This window comes from Engystomops pustulosus, chromosome 6, assembly GCF_040894005.1.
Source record: "Engystomops pustulosus chromosome 6, aEngPut4.maternal, whole genome shotgun sequence".
Lineage (NCBI taxonomy): Eukaryota > Metazoa > Chordata > Amphibia > Anura > Leptodactylidae > Engystomops > Engystomops pustulosus.
Genome location: NC_092416.1, coordinates 143,220,088 through 143,243,144, shown reverse-complemented (window position 1 = coordinate 143,243,144; position 23,057 = coordinate 143,220,088). Strand labels below are relative to the sequence as shown.

The 23,057-nt window shown below is 41.3% G+C and overlaps 1 protein-coding gene across 3 annotated transcripts in view; it reads left to right on the top strand.

Moving 5' to 3' along the window:
• The first annotated feature begins 968 nt into the window (after nt 1–968).
• Nucleotides 969–23,057, top strand: part of CDK12 (cyclin dependent kinase 12) — a 36,494-nt gene continuing 14,405 nt past the window's right edge. For 2 of the 3 annotated variants that reach the window (XM_072111516.1, XM_072111515.1), the window contains exons 1-11: nt 969–3,010; nt 7,809–8,663; nt 13,494–13,670; nt 14,933–15,072; nt 16,643–16,813; nt 16,891–17,080; nt 17,157–17,213; nt 20,694–20,795; nt 20,920–20,997; nt 22,221–22,337; nt 22,436–22,567. In XM_072111516.1, the coding sequence (XP_071967617.1) occupies nt 1,992–3,010; nt 7,809–8,663; nt 13,494–13,670; nt 14,933–15,072; nt 16,643–16,813; nt 16,891–17,080; nt 17,157–17,213; nt 20,694–20,795; nt 20,920–20,997; nt 22,221–22,337; nt 22,436–22,567 (3,038 nt within the window). In that variant the 5' untranslated portion in view covers nt 969–1,991. The remainder of the gene's footprint in view (nt 3,011–7,808; nt 8,664–13,493; nt 13,671–14,932; nt 15,073–16,642; nt 16,814–16,890; nt 17,081–17,156; nt 17,214–20,693; nt 20,796–20,919; nt 20,998–22,220; nt 22,338–22,435; nt 22,568–23,057) is intronic. The other variant, XM_072111517.1, reaches the window with a different exon arrangement.

Below are 23,057 nucleotides of genomic sequence, written 5' to 3'. Positions count from 1 at the left end.
CAGCACATTTCTCAGAAAAGGCTAATAGACCTTGTTCACAGACATGTTTATACTAATTTCCCTGAGAAGAAGGAGATAAGCTGGTTCCAGAATCAAAATATAATGCAGCATGAAGGACAGACTGGCTTCTCATTAAATGTTAAAGGGAATTAGCTGACAGGCGAGCAAACAGGTTTCATAAAATGAAGTTTGAATCATGACATTAACTGGACAGTGCTTTGACCCCCAGCGTGACCCCCGGCTAATACTTAAAATGGTGGACAGTAGTCAAGATGGCGTCCAAAACCAGTGCGATCTTAACAAGCCACCAATCCATCAAGGTCGACCCGGCTGAACACGAAAGGGAATGTTGGGTCCACTCATCTTAAGAAGTGATCTGTTGATCCATGTTCACACCCCAATTAGGAGCTAATGAAAAGCGTTAAAAAAACATAAAGCATAAAAAATATCTCTCTCCCTTTTGTAGTTTTTTTGTAGTATTAAAACATACCAAAAAAACCATAAAAATGCTATTTTTGAGATCATTTCGGCAGTATTGTGCGTCAGTAAAAGCTGTGAAAACCAAACCTATAGATTATATGGCACACTGTGTTTTTATTTTAACTGCATTGTATTTGGAACTTTTTTATTTTAGTTACTTTTAGTTCCCATACAAATAAGCTGAGCACTTTTAGTCAAAATAAATTTCAAGGCTTTTTATTTTAATTTGCAAACATTTAGTTACTCTTTCAATGGTTAAATGACAGCAGGCGCCAATAAGGATTTTTCACCACAGTTACAATTATCTGTATAATTTTCTCCATAATTTCATAAAGTGCTATTTCCCATCACGGAATTGAATGTATGAACAGAGCATGTGATCTGTAACTGATAATTCGTCAGTCAATAAAGTTGTATGAAAAAAAAAAACCGCTCGGTCGTCGCGAGAAATCCACCATGTGCAGCAGGCTGAAAGCAAAATCTCGCGAGTTCGGACTCCACAGGGCATCAGTTACAGGATGAGCGATTGTATTCTCTCTGAGCTCTCGCGGCATTTGGAGCTGGCGACGAGAACTCGCGAGATTTCGAGAGAGGCCGCTACCTGTGGGAAGAACAGTTCTCGCGAGAGTTTGAGAAGAGGGTTACACCGCTGCCTGTGGAAACGCAAGGCGGCCGTTTCTTGCGGGGGGCAACCTATTTGTTCCCGCCGAAATCCCGTGAGATTCGTTCCCCGTTACCGGCCCTTTCTGACTGGAGAAGCCCCGTGCTGTGACAAGCCGAACAGAGCGCTTTGAGAAGCAAAAGTAGTGAACAGACAAGTGAGGGAGGAGAGGCCGCACCGCGCTGACAGCCACGACAAGACAGGAGGCCTTCAGTCACCCTCTGTCAGGGGGAGACTCTGGTAACCCGTGCCCGAGGAGAGGACATCTACCCCTAGACGACACTGCCTGCTGGACTGAGAGGAAGCCTTACCAATGCTTTGTGAAGAGACCCCTCATCCATTGACAGAGGAAGCAGAGACCCCACTATGGTGTAGGGCTCCCAGGAGCAGCTTGTAGGAGGCCTGGCACATCCTGATCCTCCTGTGACTGCCGCCTCGTACACATGAAGCCTAATGGTGCCACACAATGAACGTGTATGGGACTAACCAAACCTTCCTGAACCCATGAACTGCTTAAAACTGTGAAAAAGTCCTGTGATAACTGGCTGAGTGACTCCCCAAAACACAGCAGTTACTTCAAACACAGGGACTATTTATCTGTGAAGGCGGAAACTTCTGGAACAGTCACCTTGTTATATGGAGGGAGGGTAGTCCTGTTCACCTTATATTTCATGCTGGCGACACATTACCCCTATGTGGAATTGGTGACTTGTCTGTGAATGAAGGAAGAGACGTGGTGAAGAGGGTCGTTGTCGCCTCTAACTTGCCTGAGTTTGGCAAAGTAAACTTGCTGCAATCTTGTGGGGTTCACCCCTCCCCTCTCCCCCTTCCCCCATTTTTCGGCAGAGGAATGCCAAACCCAGTGCGGCATGGGAACAAGAAGGATAGCGGAGGGTCTGCATCTAACATGCCGCAAAGCAGTGGGAGCAGCAATAACAAAGACCGTCAGCGAGTGGGTTCCAAACACAAGCGACACAAGTCCAAGCATCCTAGGGATTCACCGGTAACAGCTGAGCCTTTGGTTCCCACAACACTCAAGCTGGTAGAGTATGACGACATTAGCTCTGACTCTGATACCTTCTCAGATGACGTTGCTTCCAAACCTGAGAAAAGGGATAGTGATGAGCGCAGAGGTTCGGAGAGGAGCGACAAGAGTCATAAAACACGTCACCGACACCAGCACAAAAAGCTTAAAGAGTCTACTAAGAGTAAGCAGTTGGAAAGGGAACGTAAGCCTGAGAAAATCCAGGAGACAAGTGTGAGCAAGGTGGCGAGTGCAAAAGATCGGACATCGAGTGCAACCAAACGAGTGGTTGAGGATCCAGATGATCATGGGCGCATGTCAAAGTCCACCAACAGAGAGATAAGAGTATCAAAAATGCACAGAGAAAAATCCCGGAGGGAGAGAGAGCTTAAATCTGGACACAAGGATCGGGCTAAAAGCCACCGCAAAAGGGACTCTTCTAAACGTTACAAAACTTCTGACAGCCCAAAGCGAAAAGGGCGAAGTCCACGTAGAAAATATGGCAGCAGCCCAAAGCAGGATGACAGTCATTCTGATGACTCGGGTGGCCAGGACTATGATGGAAGCCCATCCCGTTCACATGCCTCTAGTAACTACATTGATACATACAAGAAAAGCGCAGACAGTCCAAACTACAAAGAGCCCTCTTCTTATCAGACTAATGCCCGTTCCCCTAGCCCCTACAACAGGAGGCAGCGTTCTGTAAGTCCCTACAGAAGGAGATCTTCTAGTTATGAAAGAGGAAGTGGCTCCTACAGCGGGAGATCTCCAAGTCCATATGGACGCAGGCGGTCCAGTAGCCCTTTTGTGTCCAAGCGTTCAGTAAGCCGGAGTCCATTGCCCAGGTGACCCTTTCTCTTTATTTTACATGTATTCCTTTTCTATTACTTTGTTTCATTTTGGGAAGTGGTGTATGAAGCAGCTTTTTGGAAGGAGGACCCAGGCTCCTTCAAAGTTTGTCGCGTATCCTTTGATGTCATATAGAGGAGTCATTTGCTTGGGACTATGAGCCAGTGCGTGGAGTTTGCCAGTATGGGAGCAACTCATACAGAGAAACTCCAGCGCTCCTTGGTTTGTCTGCCTAGCTGTGGTGTCCTTTGGCAGAAATGGCTGTAAATTGAATGTGTCAGATACATTTTGAAAGGGTAGTCTATGAGACTGCTCCTTTTTAGTGTGCCAGATGCCAAGTGCCACCTGAGTAAAATTTAAAGGAAACCTACCACCACAGAACTACCTATAGAGTAGATTGAGTGGTAGGTGCATCTATAGGATGTGAGGATAGCCCTTTTAAGGGATAATCTTTTAATAACTTTAATTTCCCTTATTTGCTGATTTTCTAAAGAGGCTACTGGGGCGTGGAGTAGCTGGAGCTGAGGCTGCACGGCGCAACTACTCCATACCCCAGTAGCCTCTTTGACCCTCTTACCAGATGTCTTCGGCGCACAGCTCCTCGTAGCACCTCATCTTCGCGGTCGCTGCTCCGAAGCCTGCTGTTATGTGCATACGGCAGGCTTGGCGGATGTAGCTGCGCGCCGAAGACATCTGGTAAGAGGGTCAAAGAGGCCACGGGGCGTGGAGTAGCCGGGCCGTGTAGCCTCAGATCCGGCTACTCCACGTCCCAGTAGCCTCTTTAGAAAATCTGCATGTTAGGGAAATTAAAGTTATTAAAAGATTGCGGGGACGTGAGGATTATCCCTTAAAAGGGCTATCCTCACGTCCTATAGATGCACCTACCACATGATCTACCTTTATAGGAAGATCCGTGGTGGTAGGTTTCCTTTAAATGTTCTTTTTTGTGTCCTTTCTGTGCCTTTTAAACAGAATATGTAGGCAGTACATGAGTAGTTGAGCGCTGTTGGCAGGGTTACTCCTTCATTAGTGCTGCGTGTCCTGGTAATGTTAATTTTCCACCGCTATGTAATAGGACTGCCACATCATCAACCACTGGCTACAAAATCTTTTTTTTTTTTTTTTTTTCAAGGACTGTGACTAGCACCTATGACTTGGGGCAGATGTGTTATAGGACTACAGTTGCAGAGTCAGAACTTATGACTGTTGCTAAAGGGGTTTGCCACTACATTGATAAGAATGTGCTTTGACCAGAATGATCTTTCCTTAGAATAGGTAACATGTCTTAAATTGAGGCTGACCACCCCACCATTCAGCTGTAGGTGGTTGTCTCTGCACAAAGCAGATGTCTCTGTCCACCGTGTAGTGCCTGTGTCTTTCACTAGAGTTGGAACTGAGCTGCAGTTACCCTGTGTGGCCGCTACAGTCTGCTTCTGTTCCTGTTATTTCTGAAGGCAGGCAACTGCAATCCACCAATGTGTGATAACTTATACATGAAGGGGTTGTAAAACATGGCTGCTTTCTTCCAAAAACAGGTTTGTGTTGGATTTGCAACTGCGTATCAAAGAATGGGGCCAAGTTTCAATACTGTACACTATCCATGGTCAGCTTTGGCAATGTTTTTGAAAGAAAGTAGCCATGTTTTTAACTCATGGACTACCACTTTAAGACAGCTCATCAAACTCAATAACCCAAATAAAACCCTTTAAGAATATATTCACACATGGTAGTTCTGTGCAGAAAATCTGTTCCTCACATCTGTTACTGCAGAGTGAGCATTGATTCTTGAGACATTACAGAAATCTGTGAGCACTTATTGGTAGGAAGTGATCGGATTGCTAAGTTTTGCGGTCTCTCTGTGAATGTAACATTATTAGTCCTTATTTACAGGCAGATTCACAGTTTACTTGCAAATGTCATTAGTTTAGCAATTGTAAGAGGGTTAACAATTATTACATTTTTCTTTAAAGGTTTTCTGTCTTATACTTTTTTTTTTAAAGGACAACCGTCCTGAAATTTTTAATTTTTTTTAAATTATAATATGGTCCCAGGGGTTAGAAAAATAGAAGATTGGCAATTATGGGCAGAACTGGTGCACTGGAGAGTACCTTATTTGTTGTTATTTAAACCCACTGGCACTTTATTAAAAAATCATAAGTACATCTACTAGAGATGGCTGCAGACAAAGGGGCATTATTATGTAAAAAAAATTTTTTTTAATATCTTGTCATCGATAAAGTCTTTAAAAGAATAAAAGACAAACTACTGCTTTTCATTGTTTAAATACACCAATATCTGCAAAATTGAAAGGGCCAGTTCACATATCTTTCAGGGTACATTCACATTTGGCAGTAACAGCTGATAAGAGGACACTAGCCTGATTACATAGCTGTTAACATTGGGTTTACAAAACACATGCATTAAATCAATGTTAAGACATTCATTTGTTTACATAGCTGTTTACATTGCGTTAATACACGTGTTTTGTAAATGCAATGTGAACAGCTGTGTAATCAGGCAAATCTCCTCTCTTTAGCTGTTCTGATGCGTTTAAAAACGCATACGTTACTGCCACATGTGAGGGTGCGGTCACATGTTACGTTTACTGCATGCGTTTAAAAACGCATTGCTACAGGTGTAGGGAGATTAACAGCTGTTTAATTAGGCAAATCTCCCTTCAGTTGTAGCAATGCGTTTTTAAACGCATGCAGTAAACGTGACATGTGACCGCACCCAGAACACACCCTCAGATCTTGAGTTATTTTGAACCAAAACCAATGGTGGTCGAACACAGAACAGGTGCAAGTCTTCATGATGACTTACCTCTGTATAATCGCTGGACTTCCACCTGTTCTGTTTTCAAGCACTACTGATTTTAGCTCACTACTGATTTTTTTTTTTTTTTTTTTCCAAAACCGTGGTTCAGTGATTTTTCAGATGCCTTGCTGAGCCATTGTTTTGGGTGTTTTCACATTGAAGTTGTTTTCCACTGAATTGTTGTCTGTTAATACAATTTTGAAGCCTGTCCTATTGCCTTCCGTGATCCGTATCCACAGGAAAAAAAAGTCTATTGGTCTGAAGTGGGGAAAAAAAAAACTGTCAGGTTTTTTCTCCTTGATGTGTTTGGTTAGAAAACATATGTTAAAGCCTTCAGTTTTTTTTGTTTTTTGCGGAACAATGGAAGTTTAAAGAACGTAATGTGGACAAAAAATTTAATCAAAATTGAGACGTTGTTCAACGGACACACAACAAATGTGCCAGTGTCATTCTACCCTGCGGGTGCTCTCACACGTAGAGTTTTGGATCCGTCCAAACGCATGCACCAGAACGCATGCGTCTTTAAGGGTGATGGCACACGTTCAGTTTTTCAGATGCAGTTTTTGATGCCCAAACCATGAGTGGAGTAGGAGGAGGAGCAGCACTGCATCTAGAAAACTGAACGCGTGCCGTCACCCTCACGCATGCGTTTGTGTCCGTTTTTAATTGCGCACATTCGGAAAACAGGACAAAACCACATGCGTTTTTAACGGACTGCTCAAAAACGGCCCAAAAACGTGTTCAAAACGCCATGTGTGGCATCACCCTAAATGTTAGAACACTCTGGAAGCGTTTTGCTTCATTTCTAAGACATGTGGAGAAATAAAGAAGAGAGCAGAGGAGGATGGCGCCTTGTGTGATATCCTCAGAGAATAGTGGTGGAGGGAGTGTGCAAAACTGCTCACCTGATTACCACTTGATGGTAGGCAGAGTAATACCCAATATAGGGTGCACTGTCCTCAAGGTCTAAGGGCGATGCCACACATGGTGTTTTGAACCCGTTTTTGGTCTGTTTTTATGCATTAAAAAAACGCATCCGTTTTTACCCTTTTTTAATGAAGATAATTGGTAAAAACCTGTCAAACAGCTGCGTTTTCAAAAAATGGATGCGTTTTTTAATGGACTGCTTGAAAACGGACCAAAAAGGGGTTCAAAAATTCATGTGTGGCATCGCACTAAGGCTGGTGCCACACGTAGCGCTTTATCTGCGCTTGCCAACGCTTTAAACGCTATTAGGTTGTTCATAAGTGATTGGCAATTCATATGTTTGCTGTTGGAAATTCTCTGGAAAAGATAATCCGCCACCCTCTTATGCTTCTAATTATAGGTAAAAGAGATTTGTTGTGTACATTAGCTAAAAAGATATCTTTGCTTAAGTCAAGCATCCTTTTTTCAAGGATCTTCAAAAACTAGAGTTCCTGAGTGATCTGTAAAAGCGGTTCTGACTAGGACAACAATTGCAGCCATTAGCAAACTGTTCTAAAAACGGATAACATATAGCTGATCTTCATTGCCACATCGTCCTCGCACCCCCCCTCAAACCCTTGAGCCACACTGTCCTCAGTCTCCTTGGTCCCTCTTGGTATCCTGTGCCGAGCCCTTGTTTGTTTACAGGAGCACTTGAGCTGTGCTCATACCAGCTTCCCACTGGGCAAGCCCACCCGTCTCCATATCCCAGGAGCACAGCTTCCGTGTCCCTGTAAACAAACTGGGACGGCACAGGTAAACCGGCAGGTTTCAAGAAGGTAAGTACATGTTTATTTTTTTAAACTACCCCCTGCCACATACAGGCTTTTACGTCTCGTACAACCCTTCAATTTTAGATTTGATTAGTCATTCATTTTACACACAATGCGGCAATGTTTGTCCTTTTGTTTGCTTGTTTGCATAATCTTCAAGTAAACTATTGAGTCTTCAAGGTAATTGTTAATATACTTTGTCTTTTACTTGTTACTGATTATTTATTTGTCCTTCTAGAAAGTCTGTCAAGTCTCGAAGCAGGAGTCCCATATACTCAAGAAAATCGTCATCCTCACGCAAGAAGCAAAAATCGCAGTCCCGAAGCCGCCATTCCAGTATTTCACCTGCCCGTTTGCCGTTAAACTCCAGTCTAGGTGCAGAACTTAGCCGCAAAAAGAAGGAGCGAGCATTGGCTGCCGCAGCAGCAGGTAGAGATGCCAAGGGCAGTCCGTTAATCAAGAGAGAGACGGGCGATGGGAAAGGACTGTCCATGGCCGATGCCAAAAAAATAACCAAAACTCTTAAATTAGACAAATCTGTTTCTGATACGGAACTATTAGCTACAGGGAATGCGGATAAGACATTACCTCCTTCCATTAAGACAGAGGAGGTTGAAAAGAAACCCTTTATAGTGACCAAGGAGACAAAAACACAAGGAGTTAAAGAAAACAAATGTACCCCCATCAAAGAGGAGGTCTCAACGCCAAAAGAGGGAATGACAGACAAAGAGAAGGAAAAAGAAATTCCTCCTCCTTTGCCTCCTTTGAAGTCTCCTCCGCCTCCTTTGCCAACTTGTTCACCACCTCCTCCACTTCCTCCTCTTCCTCCTGCCCCTGCTGCTCCTCAACAGCCTCCCCCACCTTTACCTCCACCTCCCTCTTTGACATTCCTGCCTTTCCCCACCATTCTGGCTACTGCAGTGACCCCCACCAGTCACACTCGAGCATCGACTACGTCCACTCAGGCTAATTCCCAGCCACCAACAGTATCCACCTCGAAGCCACAGCCACTTGTTATCCCTCACTTGAAAACCTCTACACTTCCTCCATTGCCACTTCCGCCATTATTACTAGGCGAAGATGACATGGAAAGGTGAGTGTAAACATGCTAATGGAGAAAATAAAATGTATGTAGATAATGTCAATTGATTTTATGTAAATGTTTTTTCAGTAATTCCTCATTGCTCAAGTAATGAACTTTTATTTGTGATTTGTGTGTATGCTGGTGCCTGCCCAGCTCTGATTTCAAGCTGAACCGGCATCGTCTCAGCGACAGATATATCCGCCTCTGAGCGCTAAGTGCCAGAGCTCAGCTACGGATACATCAGCCACTGAGCGGCAAGAGGTTACTGCATTATATGTGCAATGCACTGAGCATTTCTGTGGAAGGTCCTTATTCAGTCAGGATTGCTTGTGACCTTTCTACTCTTCTCAATAGAAACGCATAGCAGACCATATAACTATGTTAAAGATGCAGCTCTCCGTGGATAGTCACAACTATTGACACTACTCTGTGAACAGATCTCCTATCCCTGCCAGATGTTGAGAGGAGAGAAGGCCACAAACATTGATTTGATTACCAAATCAATGGTTTGGTTATGTACCGTAGTTAACGACCAATTTATTACGGTTTGGAGCCTTTCTGGGGATCCTTTTGGGTCTGACTGATTGTACTGACTTTAATAATAAAGCAGATGTATAATGTGGACCACACAGTGAAAGCTGTAACCGTCCACTAGAAAATGGTGCACCACTAGAAAAGTAGCTGTATGGCCATGTAATTGGAATAAATATAGTAATGAATTTGGAGTACAGGAATGGAAAAATTTAAAAGGGCCTGGTCCTAAAGGGGTATAGTAGCAGAATAGAGTAGGAATTAATATGAAATATAAATTGAAAAATAAGTGCATCCAGAAATTTTCTTTCTTGTCCTTTCTTGGAGGTTAAAGTGGTTGACACCCATTTTATGTAATATTTAAGTAAGTGTGAGGGGCAGGATTTACCAACACACATCTATTTAATATTCTGCACCACTTTCCTGATATGCAAGTCAACCCCCCTGATTTAGAAATGTCTTCCACCTCTTGAGCTGCCATTACTGTCCATAAAATGTCAGTGTTCATTAACCCCTTAAGGACGCAGCCTGTTTGCAGGTTAAGGCTCGCAACTTTTTTTTGAAATTTGACCAGTGTCTCTTCCTGTGGTAATAACTTTTGAACACTGTTACTTATCAAAGCGATTCTGAGATTGTTTTTTCCCCACATGTTGTACTTCATTTTAGTGGTAAATTTTGGCTGATAAGTTTTGCGTTTATTTACAAAAAAAAGATAAAAATGATGAATTTTTAGAAAAATTTGCCATTTTCGAAATTCAAAATCACCGCGTTTTCAGGCAGATAGATTTACCACCTAAATAACTTGCAGAATAACATTTCCCATTTGTCTACTTTACATTTTCATAATTTTTGAAATGTTTGGATAATTTATTTTGACGTCACGCGGCCTACAAATCGAATAGCGATTTTCCGTATTTTCGGAATTGACTATTTTGGGGATAAATACTGTTTGAAATCAAATTTTACATATTTAGCAACAAAACCCCCTATATAACCAACCCATTTTCAAATCTGCACCCCTCAAACTATCAGAAACAGCATTTACAAAGATTGTTAACCCCTTGAGATCTTCATAGTAATTGAATCAAAATGGCGGTGAAATTTAGAATGGTCAAATTTTGTCGGTTATACGGTCATTTAGCCCTAAAATTTACACATTTCCAAAAGATAAAAAGAGAAAACTCGCCATAAAATTTGTTCTACAATTTCTCCTGAGTGCAGCGACCCCCCACATGTGGACATTACTTGTGTTATGGGGGCACAGCGAGGCGCAGAAGGGAAGGAGCACCCTGCAGCTGCCAGGATTTTAGTTTTCTGGTTGCCCCCTTTTGAAGGCTGTAAAATTTTCGCTTTTCCGTTATTGGGGTCATGTGATGGCATTTTTTTTGCGGGACGAGATGCTTTTTCCAGTGTTACCATTTTGGGGTTGGTATCACCTATTGTTGAAAATTTTGGAACTTTTTTTGAGGTCATGAGTAGAAAAGCATCAATTCTGTACTGGATTTTTTACTTTTTTTTCGTGTTCACCGTATATCCTAATAATCCTGTTATCTTTATTCTATGGGTCGATACGATTACGGGGATACCAGACATGAATATTTTCTCTTATGTTTTACTAAATTTGACAAATAAAACCCTAATGTGGGGAAAAATCTATCATTTTTGCATCGCCGTCTTCCAAGTGGCATAACATTGTTACGTTTTTGGCTACAGAGCTGGTTGATGGCTTGTTTTTTGCGGGACATGTTGTTCTTTGCAACAGTATCATTCTGGAGTACATATGTTTTGTTGATCACTTTTTATTGCATTTTTAGTGGGATATAATAGGTAAAAATCATAATTTTTGGCGGGTTTTTGGCGTTTTTTTTTTACGGCGTTCATCATATGGTTTCAATAGTTATTTAGTTTTATTCTATGGATTGTTACGGACGCGGTGATACTATATATGTGGGGTTTGTGTTATGATTTAGACTTTTTTGAGCGTTATATGTCTCTTTATATGTTTTGGGGCTTATGGGCATTTTTAGTGATTTATAAAGTAATTTTTTATTGAAAAACATTATTTTGTACATTTTTTACATGATCCACCATGGGATATGAACAAGCAATCATCTGATTGCTTGTTCTTGATAATACTCTGCAATACTTATGTATTGCAGGGCATTATCAGTGTCAGCCTATGCAGATGCATAGGCTGACACTTTGCCTTTAAGATGACGTCACAGACGCCATCTTAAAGGTAAACCCTCCAGGCTTTTCTGGGGTCCCGATCGGACCCCAGAGGAGCCAAAACAGCGATCGGCCCCCCCCGAAAACGGTGCGGGGGGGGCGATCGTGGGGTAAAGACCCCCAGAAGGCAGGTTAAATGCCGCGGTCGCGTTGACCGCGGCATTTAACGGGTTAAACACCCGCGATCGGAGCCCACTCCGACCGCGGGTGTTAGCCGGGGATGTCAGCGGTAAATTACCGCTGAAATCCCGCGGCTAACGATGCCGGTTCGGCTGCTATACAGCGCTGAACCGGCATCGGCTCTGCGCAGTAGCTGTACTCAGCGCAGTACAGCTACGGCGCAGAGCGCTAAGGGGTTAATGCATTCAGGGAACCTGTCATCAGAAATTGACCTAATTAACCACTATCAGTTTGCTGTGAAGCAGCTTTAGGCTCCTTTCACACTTGCGTTTTCTACGTGCGTTTTCTGCGCCTGCTTTTGATGCGCAGAACTTGCATTGCACTCTGACCCATTGTAATCAATGGGCTTTTTCACACTTGCATTTTTTTTTTCACGCAAACAAGCGCGTTTTTTAAACGCGCGTTTAAATCTCAACATGCACTACTTTTCCAAGTCACGTGCGTGGAAAACGCACCATACAAGTCTATGGAGACACATCAAAAACGCATCGCAAGACACATGCAAGTGCAATGCGTTTTTCACGCATCAATTGCCATAGAAAAGATAGAGCTCAGTCCTGAGTCCTTTTCACGCGCGTTACCTGCGTGTGAAAAACGCATTGAAATTGCATTGAAAACACGTGTGAAAAACTGAGACTCTGACTGAAAACTGATTGAACTCTGATGCAAAATGTCAGTTTTTCACTGACCAAACTCTGACGTGATCTGCAACGCAAGTGTGGAAGGGGCCTAACACCTTCCAGATCATGTTCTTTTATCGACCTGTGTGGGGGAATTACCCAGGTAATTAACATTGAAGAGGGATCTAAATTGGTTAAGTCAATAAGGTGTAGAATTTAGAGCTAAAGTCAAGCTCTCCCTGCCTTAGAATGCCCTCTTTACTGTAACCGATACCCCTGCATCCATAATGTTTAATGATGTGGGTCTGGGACATTATCTGTATCACAGCAGCAGAGGGTGTTCTGAGGCGGGAAGAGCTTGATTTCAATGCTAAATTTTCCACACTTGTGACTCCATACATTCAATTTACTTCTCACGTCAAAGATAAATTTTGGATGATGCAACTACAAGTTTGCAACTATAAGAAACGTGATCTGGAAGGTGTTAAGCCGCTTGACAACATACTAGTAGGGCTTTATTAGGTCAGTTTGTTCTGACAGATTCCCTTTAAGGTCCTGAAAGGCAGATTGGTTATGGACATTAGAGATCACATAATCCTCCATCACTTGACATTTTATGGACAGGAATGAATAGGTGAAATACTTTTAGAAAACCAGGTGGTTTGACATGGTTTTCAATAAAGTAGAGCATAACTACTAATCGATGCATGTTGATAAGTTACCTAACATCATGCTCCCTACACTTACACACACATTACAAAAACCTCAAGGTAAAGTTGCCAACCCCTTTCAAAGAAATTGATAATTATTCAGCTTTTTTTTAAGAGCATTCCCTTTAAAGATGTCTATACATGTTTGCTTGCAATGCAGCAATTGTTTTTCTACCAAAAAAGCCCTGAATTTACAAAAATCAACATGTTTGACTGGTCCAATGAGCACACATAACTGATTGACCATACCGCTGAAGCAGTCAGACTGATTACTTTCAAAGGCAAGCCTAGTGAGCGGAGGTTGTTCGTCTCTCCTTAGTCTGGATATGGCCATTAATATGACCAGATAATTCTACTATATCCCGTAGAAAGAGGAATTCCTGTCCCTGTGTACTTCGCACACATACTTTTGCATATAACATAGACTTTTTAACAAGATAGAAACCATAAAATATATATACCTACATTTGGACGGTTTAGAACAGCTAATTCTACCCTACACTTTTATGTATGTGTTTTACACATTTTAGCGCAATCCGCTTTAACTAAATTGTCCCCTTTTTTTACAGCCCCATGGAAGTTCTCCCTTCCAAACCTGCGAAAAGGAACAAGGAGCAAAGGCCTAGACATCTTCTCACTGATCTTCCCCTTCCTCCTGAACTACCCGGGGGGGATCCATCTCCTCCGGAATCCCCAGAGCCAAAAGTGGCAACACCTCCTCAGCAACCCTTAAAGAAGAGACCAAAGTAAGCTTTTGTATTTTTCAGAAGCAAATTGATATTCGTGAAGTCTGCAGAACCTTTCTTCCCTTACAATCTCAATAGAGAAAAAGTAGCTGAATTTTGTCTGAGTATCTTGTAAAATGACCATTGACAGGTATCAATTTGTGAGACCAACAAATATCTAATGAGACCAACAAAAATGTGTATAGGGATCTACAATTTTTTTCCCCTAAGAACAGAGGAACGAGATTGGACATTTGGACTTCCACAAGTCTTCTCCCCCTGGTAAGATGCTGTCAGAGGTGGCACTGGTGTCTGGGTGACTTCCTCCCCCACTCCATATTCAGAACAAAGGCACGTTCAGCCATGCCAGTGTTGTTATTGATCACTGGTTGCCAAACTAACGATCCACTGATGACTTTCTAATGTGTACAGCAGGAAGCACTTGAGTAAGGCTAAAAACAAACAAGTGTACTCAGTCCTTGATTCATGGACTGTGCAGTGGTTGAATTTTACAGGAACGAACACTGTGTCAAAGACTACACTCCATGTTTCTTACATTTCTATGATACAAGGAGTCCAAACTGTGTTTGTGAAAACAGTTTGATGGGAATAAAGGTCCTCATGCTTCATGTATAACTATGATGTTTGGTGCGCTACCCATGGTACAATCTTCATTCCATGTTTCACAATCTGAGCACGGTTGTGTGTTTTTAGCCTAAGACGCTTCATCTGTCCTCTTTGTAGCCTGATGTACTCTTCTGTGTACCACTACATTAATTAAAGGACATATACCCCCAGGATGAAGGATTGTAAACCTAGCATACTTACATGTTGGTGTGTGCCGCCACTGGCAGGATACACTCTTCGTTTAGCTCCTTATGCCATTGTTTTTACAAAAAAAGGCTTTTAGAACTTTGCAAATAAGGTATTGGAGGCCTGAACCTCTCACTCTTTTTTTTTTTTTTTGTAAAGTATTTTATTCTTAAAACCAAGGACATTGGAAGTTTAAAGAAAAGCAGATCCTGCCAGAGGGGGCACACACCTGCTGGTAGATGTCCTTTAAGCCTTAGAATATTGGTGTCAAACTCTATGGGGGAGATTTATCAGAAGTCATCATTGCATGCCAAGCGAATCAGAGCAGAGATTTCATTTTATAAACAGCTGTGGGGAAAAGAAAGCTGGACTCATGTGCAACTAGAACAGTTCTGCTCTCAAATGCTTTTGATAAATGTCCCTCTACGTCTAGGTATCCATTCTAACATTGTTGTGTATTTTTGTATCAGAATTTGCTGTCCCCGTTATGGTGAAAGGAAGCAGAAGGAAATAGATTGGGGTAAGCGCTGTGTAGACAAGTTTGACATTATTGGAATTATCGGAGAAGGAACTTATGGACAAGTGTACAAAGCCAAGGATAAGGACACTGGTGAGAAATATGTATTTGTAGTTACTTTTTATCTACCTGTTATTTTTCTTAATGTTTTGTAATGTGAAGAACTCATTTATGTTGCCATTAGCAGGGTTGTTCCAAGTCTGGATGTTATCCCCTATCCACGACTGCTGGCTCCCCCACTGATTTCATTCCCTTATTAAGAGCTATACAAGCTCTTAATGCCTCTTGTGTCAACCCTTCATCCTCATAGACTTTAAGCTCTTGCAAGCAGGGCCCGGATTCCTATTGTATCATATGGAAACGTTATTACTTTTACTGGAAAGATATTATTCCAAATAAGCACTATATTCTAGCCACGGTGTACACCACCATAAGATATGTATTATTTTCAATAGGAATAGGGGGAATTGTGGAAAAAGTGGCAAGACTAAAATATAACTTTTATTAGTTCTATAAAAAAAATTATAGTGACTTGCAAATTAAAAGTAGTAAAAAATTACATTCAGAACCCCTGTACTTTTTAATGTGTACTATCCCTTAAAGGACACCTGTCATCATGTCTCTGTCACTATTCCTGTCACCACTACCTGTTGGAGCAGCTCACAAGGATCCCATCCCAGCCTTTATCTAGTCATTTCATACATTATTCGTTGTAAAATCATCTATTTTTTATCATGTAAATGAGGCTGGTCACATGGTCAGAGGCAGTGATGTTACCCCTCTCCTCTCCTCCCCCTGCTCATGTTTGTGTGTAATGTATAGTAAAGCATCTGCTGTGTGTGCATGTTCTGCTATACCATGGTTTCCTGGAGCTGTTGTATCTCTCCTACACACACACACACACAGGCTGCAGGGGGTGCCAGCACCAGGAAGCACACCATTATACAGCCTCACACCCTCACACCATTATACAGAGTGTCAGTAATGCACTGGGGGTGTGGCTGTACCTCCCACTCATGAATACGCTGGACAGCTTGAATATGCTAATGACTCTTTGGACATTTCATAGGTCATTTGAATACGGTTTAGGACCTCATTGCTTAGGTTTACAGGCATGTAGAGGGACAATGAAGGGATAGAGGCAATGCTCTCTAATGGCACTTTATGAAAATATATTTAGATTAGGGGGTTATTTTGCATGACAGGTTCTCTTTAACCTGTTGGGGGGATAATGTCAGGAAGAAGTGATTTGTGTTGTTTTGTGTAAGAGTAATATACAGACCATTTGTGTAATACCACTATTTAAGCTTGATATCAGCAGTGGATAGATGTTAAAGTGATAGTCTTTTATTGACAATGGCTTTTACTGTCAGATTGTCTCTTTATACCATGAAGCATTTATTTTAGCTGCAGATTTGTATTCAGTGTATCATATGCCATCATGTATGTAGACACTGGCAGAAACCATTCATCTTGAAGCCGAGTGATTAATATTCTGATACTGTGCTATATACCATATATACTCGAGAATAAGCCGACCCTGAATAACCATGTATGAAAGGCTATAAAAAGCATTTGCAGTCATCAGGCAGCGTCTGCTTGTACAGCATAATTTATACATTAATTTATTTTCTAACTCGAAACTCTTATTTTCCCTGAGTAGGAGAACTTGTTGCCTTAAAGAAAGTTCGTCTAGATAACGAGAAAGAGGGCTTCCCTATTACCGCAATACGAGAGATTAAAATCCTTCGACAGCTCATCCATAGAAGTGTTGTAAACATGAAGGAGATCGTCACTGATAAACAGGATGCCCTGGACTTTAAAAAAGATAAAGGTGACAGCAGAAAAGAATTCAGACTTTATTTTCACATGAAAGGCAAATGTAACCTGCTTATCTTTTTGCTTCCTTAGGTGCCTTTTACTTAGTCTTTGAATACATGGATCATGATCTTATGGGGCTGCTAGAATCGGGTCTGGTGCAGTTTTCTGAAGACCATATCAAATCTTTTATGAAGCAACTAATGGAAGGACTTGATTACTGTCACAAGAAAAATTTTCTGCACAGAGACATCAAGTGCTCCAACATCCTTTTAAATAACAGGTAAAGGGAGAGAACAGTTACTTCTTTTACAGACTGCTTAAAAGGCATAAATATTCATATTATACTCTTTTTGTAGTGGGCAGATTAAGCTGGCAGATTTTGGACTGGCACGGTTATATAATTCAGATGAAAGGTAAGTGTCGTGTCTGTGGTTGGGTAAAGGGGTTGGCCACTTTACCTCATGTTTTTTGTAATGTGTGTGAAAGTCCGGGGGAGCAGGATATTAGGTAATTTACCAATATACATCTATTAATAGTTCTGTATCGCTTTCTTGATATGTAAGGTGAAGCCTCCTGTCTTTTACCTCATCAGACAGATATTGCGGTCTCTAAAGTGGCTGCAGATGGAGAATCATGTGATCTCTGTCCATCAAAAATCATTAGGATTTGTCTTTGTTTTTAGCTTTCTCAGGCAGCCAGTCCATAAACCCTTTAAATATACTTTCTAAGGGCAAATGAGTATCATAAAGGAGGTTTCCCCCACTCGAGCTACCTCCCTCCTTAAGGTAAAGACCAATTTGACACTATGCAACCATCCCAAAAGAAAAGCCTTCGGATGCAGTCACACTATTGTTGCACTAATACTTTTCACAAAAAAAGAAAAAAAAGCGCTGATTTGAAAATGTTTATTAACCCCTTCCCGACATTTGACGTAATAGTACTGCATCGCGGGAGGTGAGTTCCCGCAAAATGCAGTACTATTACGTCAAACTTCTGGCCCCGGCTCCTGAACGGACCTGACGGCGCTGACCGCAGCGTGTTAGGGGCATTTAAAGTGAATAGGACCCCCTATTCGCTTGTTCAAGCTAACCTGTAAAAGTAAATTTAAAAAGTTAAAAACATAAAAAAAAATTTTTAATAAAAAGAATTAATTACACAAAGTCCCCTAAACACAAATATTCCCTATACACTTGCAATAAAGTGAAAAAACCCACAAAATTGCCAAAAAACCCCACATATTTGGTATCGCCGCGTCCGTAACAATCCGTACAATAACTCAGAAACATTATTGGACCCGCTCGGTGAACGCCGTATAAACAAAACCCGAAAAACACGCCAAAAATGTACATTTTTCAAAAAATCTCTACACAAAAATGTTCTAAAAAGTGATCAAAAAATAGTTGTGTGCGCCAAAATGGTATCAATGCAAAGATCAACTCAACACGTAAAAAATAAGCCCTAAACTAGCTCTGTCAACCAAAAAAGATGGTGATGCAAAAACAAATGAGATTTCCTCTATATTAGTTTTTATCCAGTAAAATTCTAAAAATACCGTATATACTCGAGTATAAGCTGACCCGAGTATAAGCCGAGACCCCTAATTTCAACACAAAAAACTGGGAAAACCTATTGACTCGAGTATAAGCCGAGGGTGGGAAATGCATTGGTTACAGCCTCCCAGTATATAGTCTGCCAGCCCCTGTAGCATACAGCCTGCCCAACCCCTGTAGTAGGAAAAAAAATAACACTGTACTCATCTTTCCGACGTCCCCCATAGGTTCTCAGACTGTCTCAGACAGAAGAGGACCTATGGGTGACGTCAGAAAGATGAGTTTTGTCTTTGTTTTTAGTTGACTCGAGTATAAGCCGAGTTAGGGTTTTTGAGCACAAATTTTGTGCTGAAAAACTAGGCTTATACTCGAGTATATAAGGTAAATAAAAAGCTATATAAATGAGGTATCACCGTCATCATAGGTGATCTGTAGAATAAAGATAATATAGTATTTTTAGTGTACCAAAAGAAAATAAACCAAAATTGACAATTTTCTTTTTACCCATACATTCAAGAGTTAATAAAATCTCATCAATAAGCTAGTGACCCACTAAAATGAAGTATTTGTAAAGTGCATCTTATGTCGCAAAAAATAAGCCCTTATATGTCCAAATTGCCAAAAAAATAAAGATTGCATAGCCAATAAAAAGTGACAATGCATAATCTGCTCTGAATGGCGCAGCTTCCCTCCATGCCCTGGCGTGTGCCCATACAGCAGGTTACCACCACAAGGGATTGTTATACACGGGAGGGATTGGGCATCAAATTTTGTGGAGCATTTTGGTATTTTAGCCACTTAAAATTTGTACATCTTTTGAAAAACACATTCATTTAGCCCCAAAAATTTTTTTTTAACCCCTGTAAAACAATTAAAGGGTTAACAAACTTCATAAAAGTTGTTTTACATACGTTGAGGGGTGTAGTTTCTATAATGGGGTAATTTATGGGGTTTTACTTTTATTTAGGCCTCTCAAAGTGACTTCAAACCTGAGCAGGTCCCTCAATAGCAGGATTTTGCGGTTTTTATGAAAATGTGAAAAATTGCACCTAACGTTCAAAGCCCCATAACATCCTACAAAAATAAGAGTATGCATAAAAAAACCATTGAGACATAAATTAGACATTAGTATTTTTGCGGTTATGACTATGTGTGGAAAAAGTAGAACATTTTGAAGGTCGAAAATCAAGAATTTATCCAAATTCTCACCAAATATCTGATTTTCTCATAAATAAATGCAAAACATACCACCAAAATTTTTCAACTAACATGAAGTACAAAATGTCACGAGAAAACAATTTTAAAATCACTTGGATAAGTTAAAGCGTTCCAAAGTTATAACCACTTATAGTGACACAGGGCAGATTTGAAAAAATGGGCTGTGTCAGGAAGCTGAAAAGTGGCTTCGGCGTTAAGGGGTTAAAATGCACAAAAATAAGCTTGCGGGTGCTGGAGCACACTTAACCCTTTGAGGCTGCATTCACACACTGCGTTTTTAAATAAAACAACTAACTAATAATTACGGTAAGTCTATATGTACAGGACCATGAAGTTGTACAGTTTTGAAACACAATGCAACAGCTGAGGAGAGGAGATTTGACTAACGTTTTATACTTGAGTATAAGCCGACCCGAGTATAAGCCGAGACCCATAATTTTACCATCAAAAACTGGGAAAACCTATTGACTCGAGTATAAGCCGAGGGTGGGAAATGCATTGGTCACCCCCCCCAGTATGTAGCCAGCAAGCCCCCAGTGGTATGCAGCACTGCCCCCAGTGGTATGCAGCACTTATATACTCGCCCTCCGGTGGCCCCGACGTGCAGTGCTGCTCCCCCGATGTCTGCGCGGTTCCTCTTCTGGCTTCCGCGCCCGTCTTCTTTCTTCTCTAACTTCGTGCTGGGCGCCGCCATTGTTCTCTCCCGGACGGCGCTTAGTATGACGCGCCGCTGCTGACGTCATACTAGGCGCCGCCTGGGGGAGAAACATGGCGGCACCCAGCACGAAGATTAGAGAAGACAGAAGACGGCCGCGGGAGCCAGAAGAGGACACGCGAGGACATCGGGGGAGCAGCACTGCACGTCGGGGCCACCGGAGGGTGAGTATATAAGTTTATTTTTTTTATTTAATATTTTTTATGACTCGTGTGCTGAAAAACTCAGCTTATACACGAGTATATACGGTAATTAAATTGTGCACCGACAATCGTTTTGGTCCAGTGAATTGCAAGAATTTACATAGGCTCTAAGCCGGGTTATTAATATTGTTAAGTGCTATAGGAAGTGCTATATATATAAGTGCTAAGGAAAAGTAAAGAATACCAAGAATCTGCTTTTCTTTGTAGTCGTCCATATACAAATAAAGTGATAACCCTCTGGTACCGACCTCCGGAGCTGCTACTAGGAGAGGAGAGATACACACCTGCCATTGATGTCTGGAGCTGTGGGTAAGATGATGTTACTAAAAAGTGTTTTTACATGGCTTCCCAAATGATGTTCTGTTACATTATCCACCTGTAACTTAATCTAACATCTTGTCCTAAATATTTTCCTCTGTTTATTGCTTTCAAGCTGTATCTTGGGTGAACTTTTCACAAAGAAACCAATATTTCAGGCGAATCAGGAGTTGGCCCAACTTGAACTAATCAGGTAAAACATTTTTTCCATTTTATCTCCTTTTAATGAATGAAAAAAAATATGCAACAACACAATATATCTTATTAGAGCACTATGGAAGAAAGACATGATTTGATTTCCATCTGAATTGCTGTGCAAAAGAAAAGCATAAAACTGTATACAGCTATCAGATGTCCATAACAAAATGACTAATTTTTCTTGTGAATGTGTGCTTTGCTGCTCTGTTAATGTTGGATTTGTTCCAGTGTAGGAGAATAATCTGTTTTATGTGTGTGGGCGTAGACTAGACAGACTTTTATGCAAATGGCAGAGATGGCTCTATGAAGTCTAAAACTGACTTGGGCTAAGTTCACACCTGTGTTTGGCAGATTTTTATTAATGGCAGAAAAAATAGTGTAGCAGCTGCGACTTTCATATACGTATGTGTAACAGATGGTCCATTTATGTCTCTGGGGAGCGGTTAGCCTTCCGTTCACCTTCACTAAGTTTGTTACAATCTTGGTGTAAGAACCCAGATGCAAGTGAGGATTGTGACCCCCATCTTTAGTTCCACCATGAATGTGGCCTTGTGGGTCTGTCCTACATGTCAGCTTTAAAGCAACTTTTTACTTTTTTTTTTATTTTTGATGGGTGGCAACCCTGCAGAATTAGAGAAAGTACAAATGGCGGATATTTATATTGTAAAATATAACTTTTAATCATAATATAAAGTAGATAAAATGGAAAAGAGAATGTTTAACAATTACGGTCAAAAGACCCACAAGGCACAACGACAACTGTGCGCTGCTAAAGTTCAGTAAGAGGGGGATGAATAAGCATCTACCATGTTGTAGAGGTGATTGATATGTTACTCAACAATCGGGCTGTGTAGTCAGAGGGTACCCCTCATACCCCTCTTATTGAACTTTAGCAGCGCACAGTTGTCGGTGGGTCTTCTGACCATTTGTAACTCTTAAACATTCTCTTTTCTATCTATTTTATCTACTTGATATTATGAACAAAAGTTCTATTTTATAATATACATATCCACCATCTGTACTTTCTCTTAAGCTCCACTAGGTGGATGTGGCTGGGAACTCATGTTACGCCTCAATATATACATAGTGGTGTAAAAGGGAATCTTTATAGCTCTATCTGTAATACTAGAATCTTGATGATAATTTATTTTAGATTTCTTTTAAAATAAATCAGGATCCAATTTTTCTTGCAGAATTAATTGTTTTCTCTTCTTGCAGTCGGCTCTGTGGAAGTCCTTGTCCAGCAGTTTGGCCAGATGTCATCAAATTGCCATATTTTAACACCATGAAGCCCAAGAAACAGTATAGACGGCGGTTACGAGAGGAGTTTTCCTTGTGAGTATAATCCCCGCATGCTTAAGCTTTCTGATAAACTAACAATTCTGTAACTTGCAACACTGTATATAATATTTTTAATGTTTTTATTTTGCCAGCATCCCCACTGCTGCCCTAGATCTGCTGGACCACATGTTGACATTGGACCCCAATAAGCGTTGCACTGCAGAGCAGGCTCTTCTCAGCGACTTTCTAAAGGATGTAGATGTTCACAGAATGCCACCACCTGAGTAAGTGCATTCTAACATACCATATATACTCAAGTATAAGCTGAGGCAAACCATTTTAACACAAAAAAACTGGGAAAACATATTGACTCGAGTATATGCCAAGGGTGGGAAATACATTGGTCACATGCCCCACAGTATATAGCCAAAAGCCTATGTCCCCCCAGCATGTAGCCAGTGCCTGCCCTGACACTTTTACTTACCTGGCTGCTGGAGTTCACAGTGCATTGTCCATGTATAATGCACTGGGCCTCGATTCACTAAGATCCTGCTCCCAATATCATGAATGTGTCGCTTCCCTGCTCACTTCCGACAGAGTTCACCATCTTTTTAGTGGTGCATGTAAGTGCTTGGGCTTGCGACACAATATGTCGTTATAATATAAGTTAAGTCCGAATCAGTCAGATCGTCCGATGGCACGCAACTTAATTGTGTCGCAAGGAAGCCAGCGCAGCTGCTTGACAAAAAAAAGGTTGTGTGCGCACAATCCCAG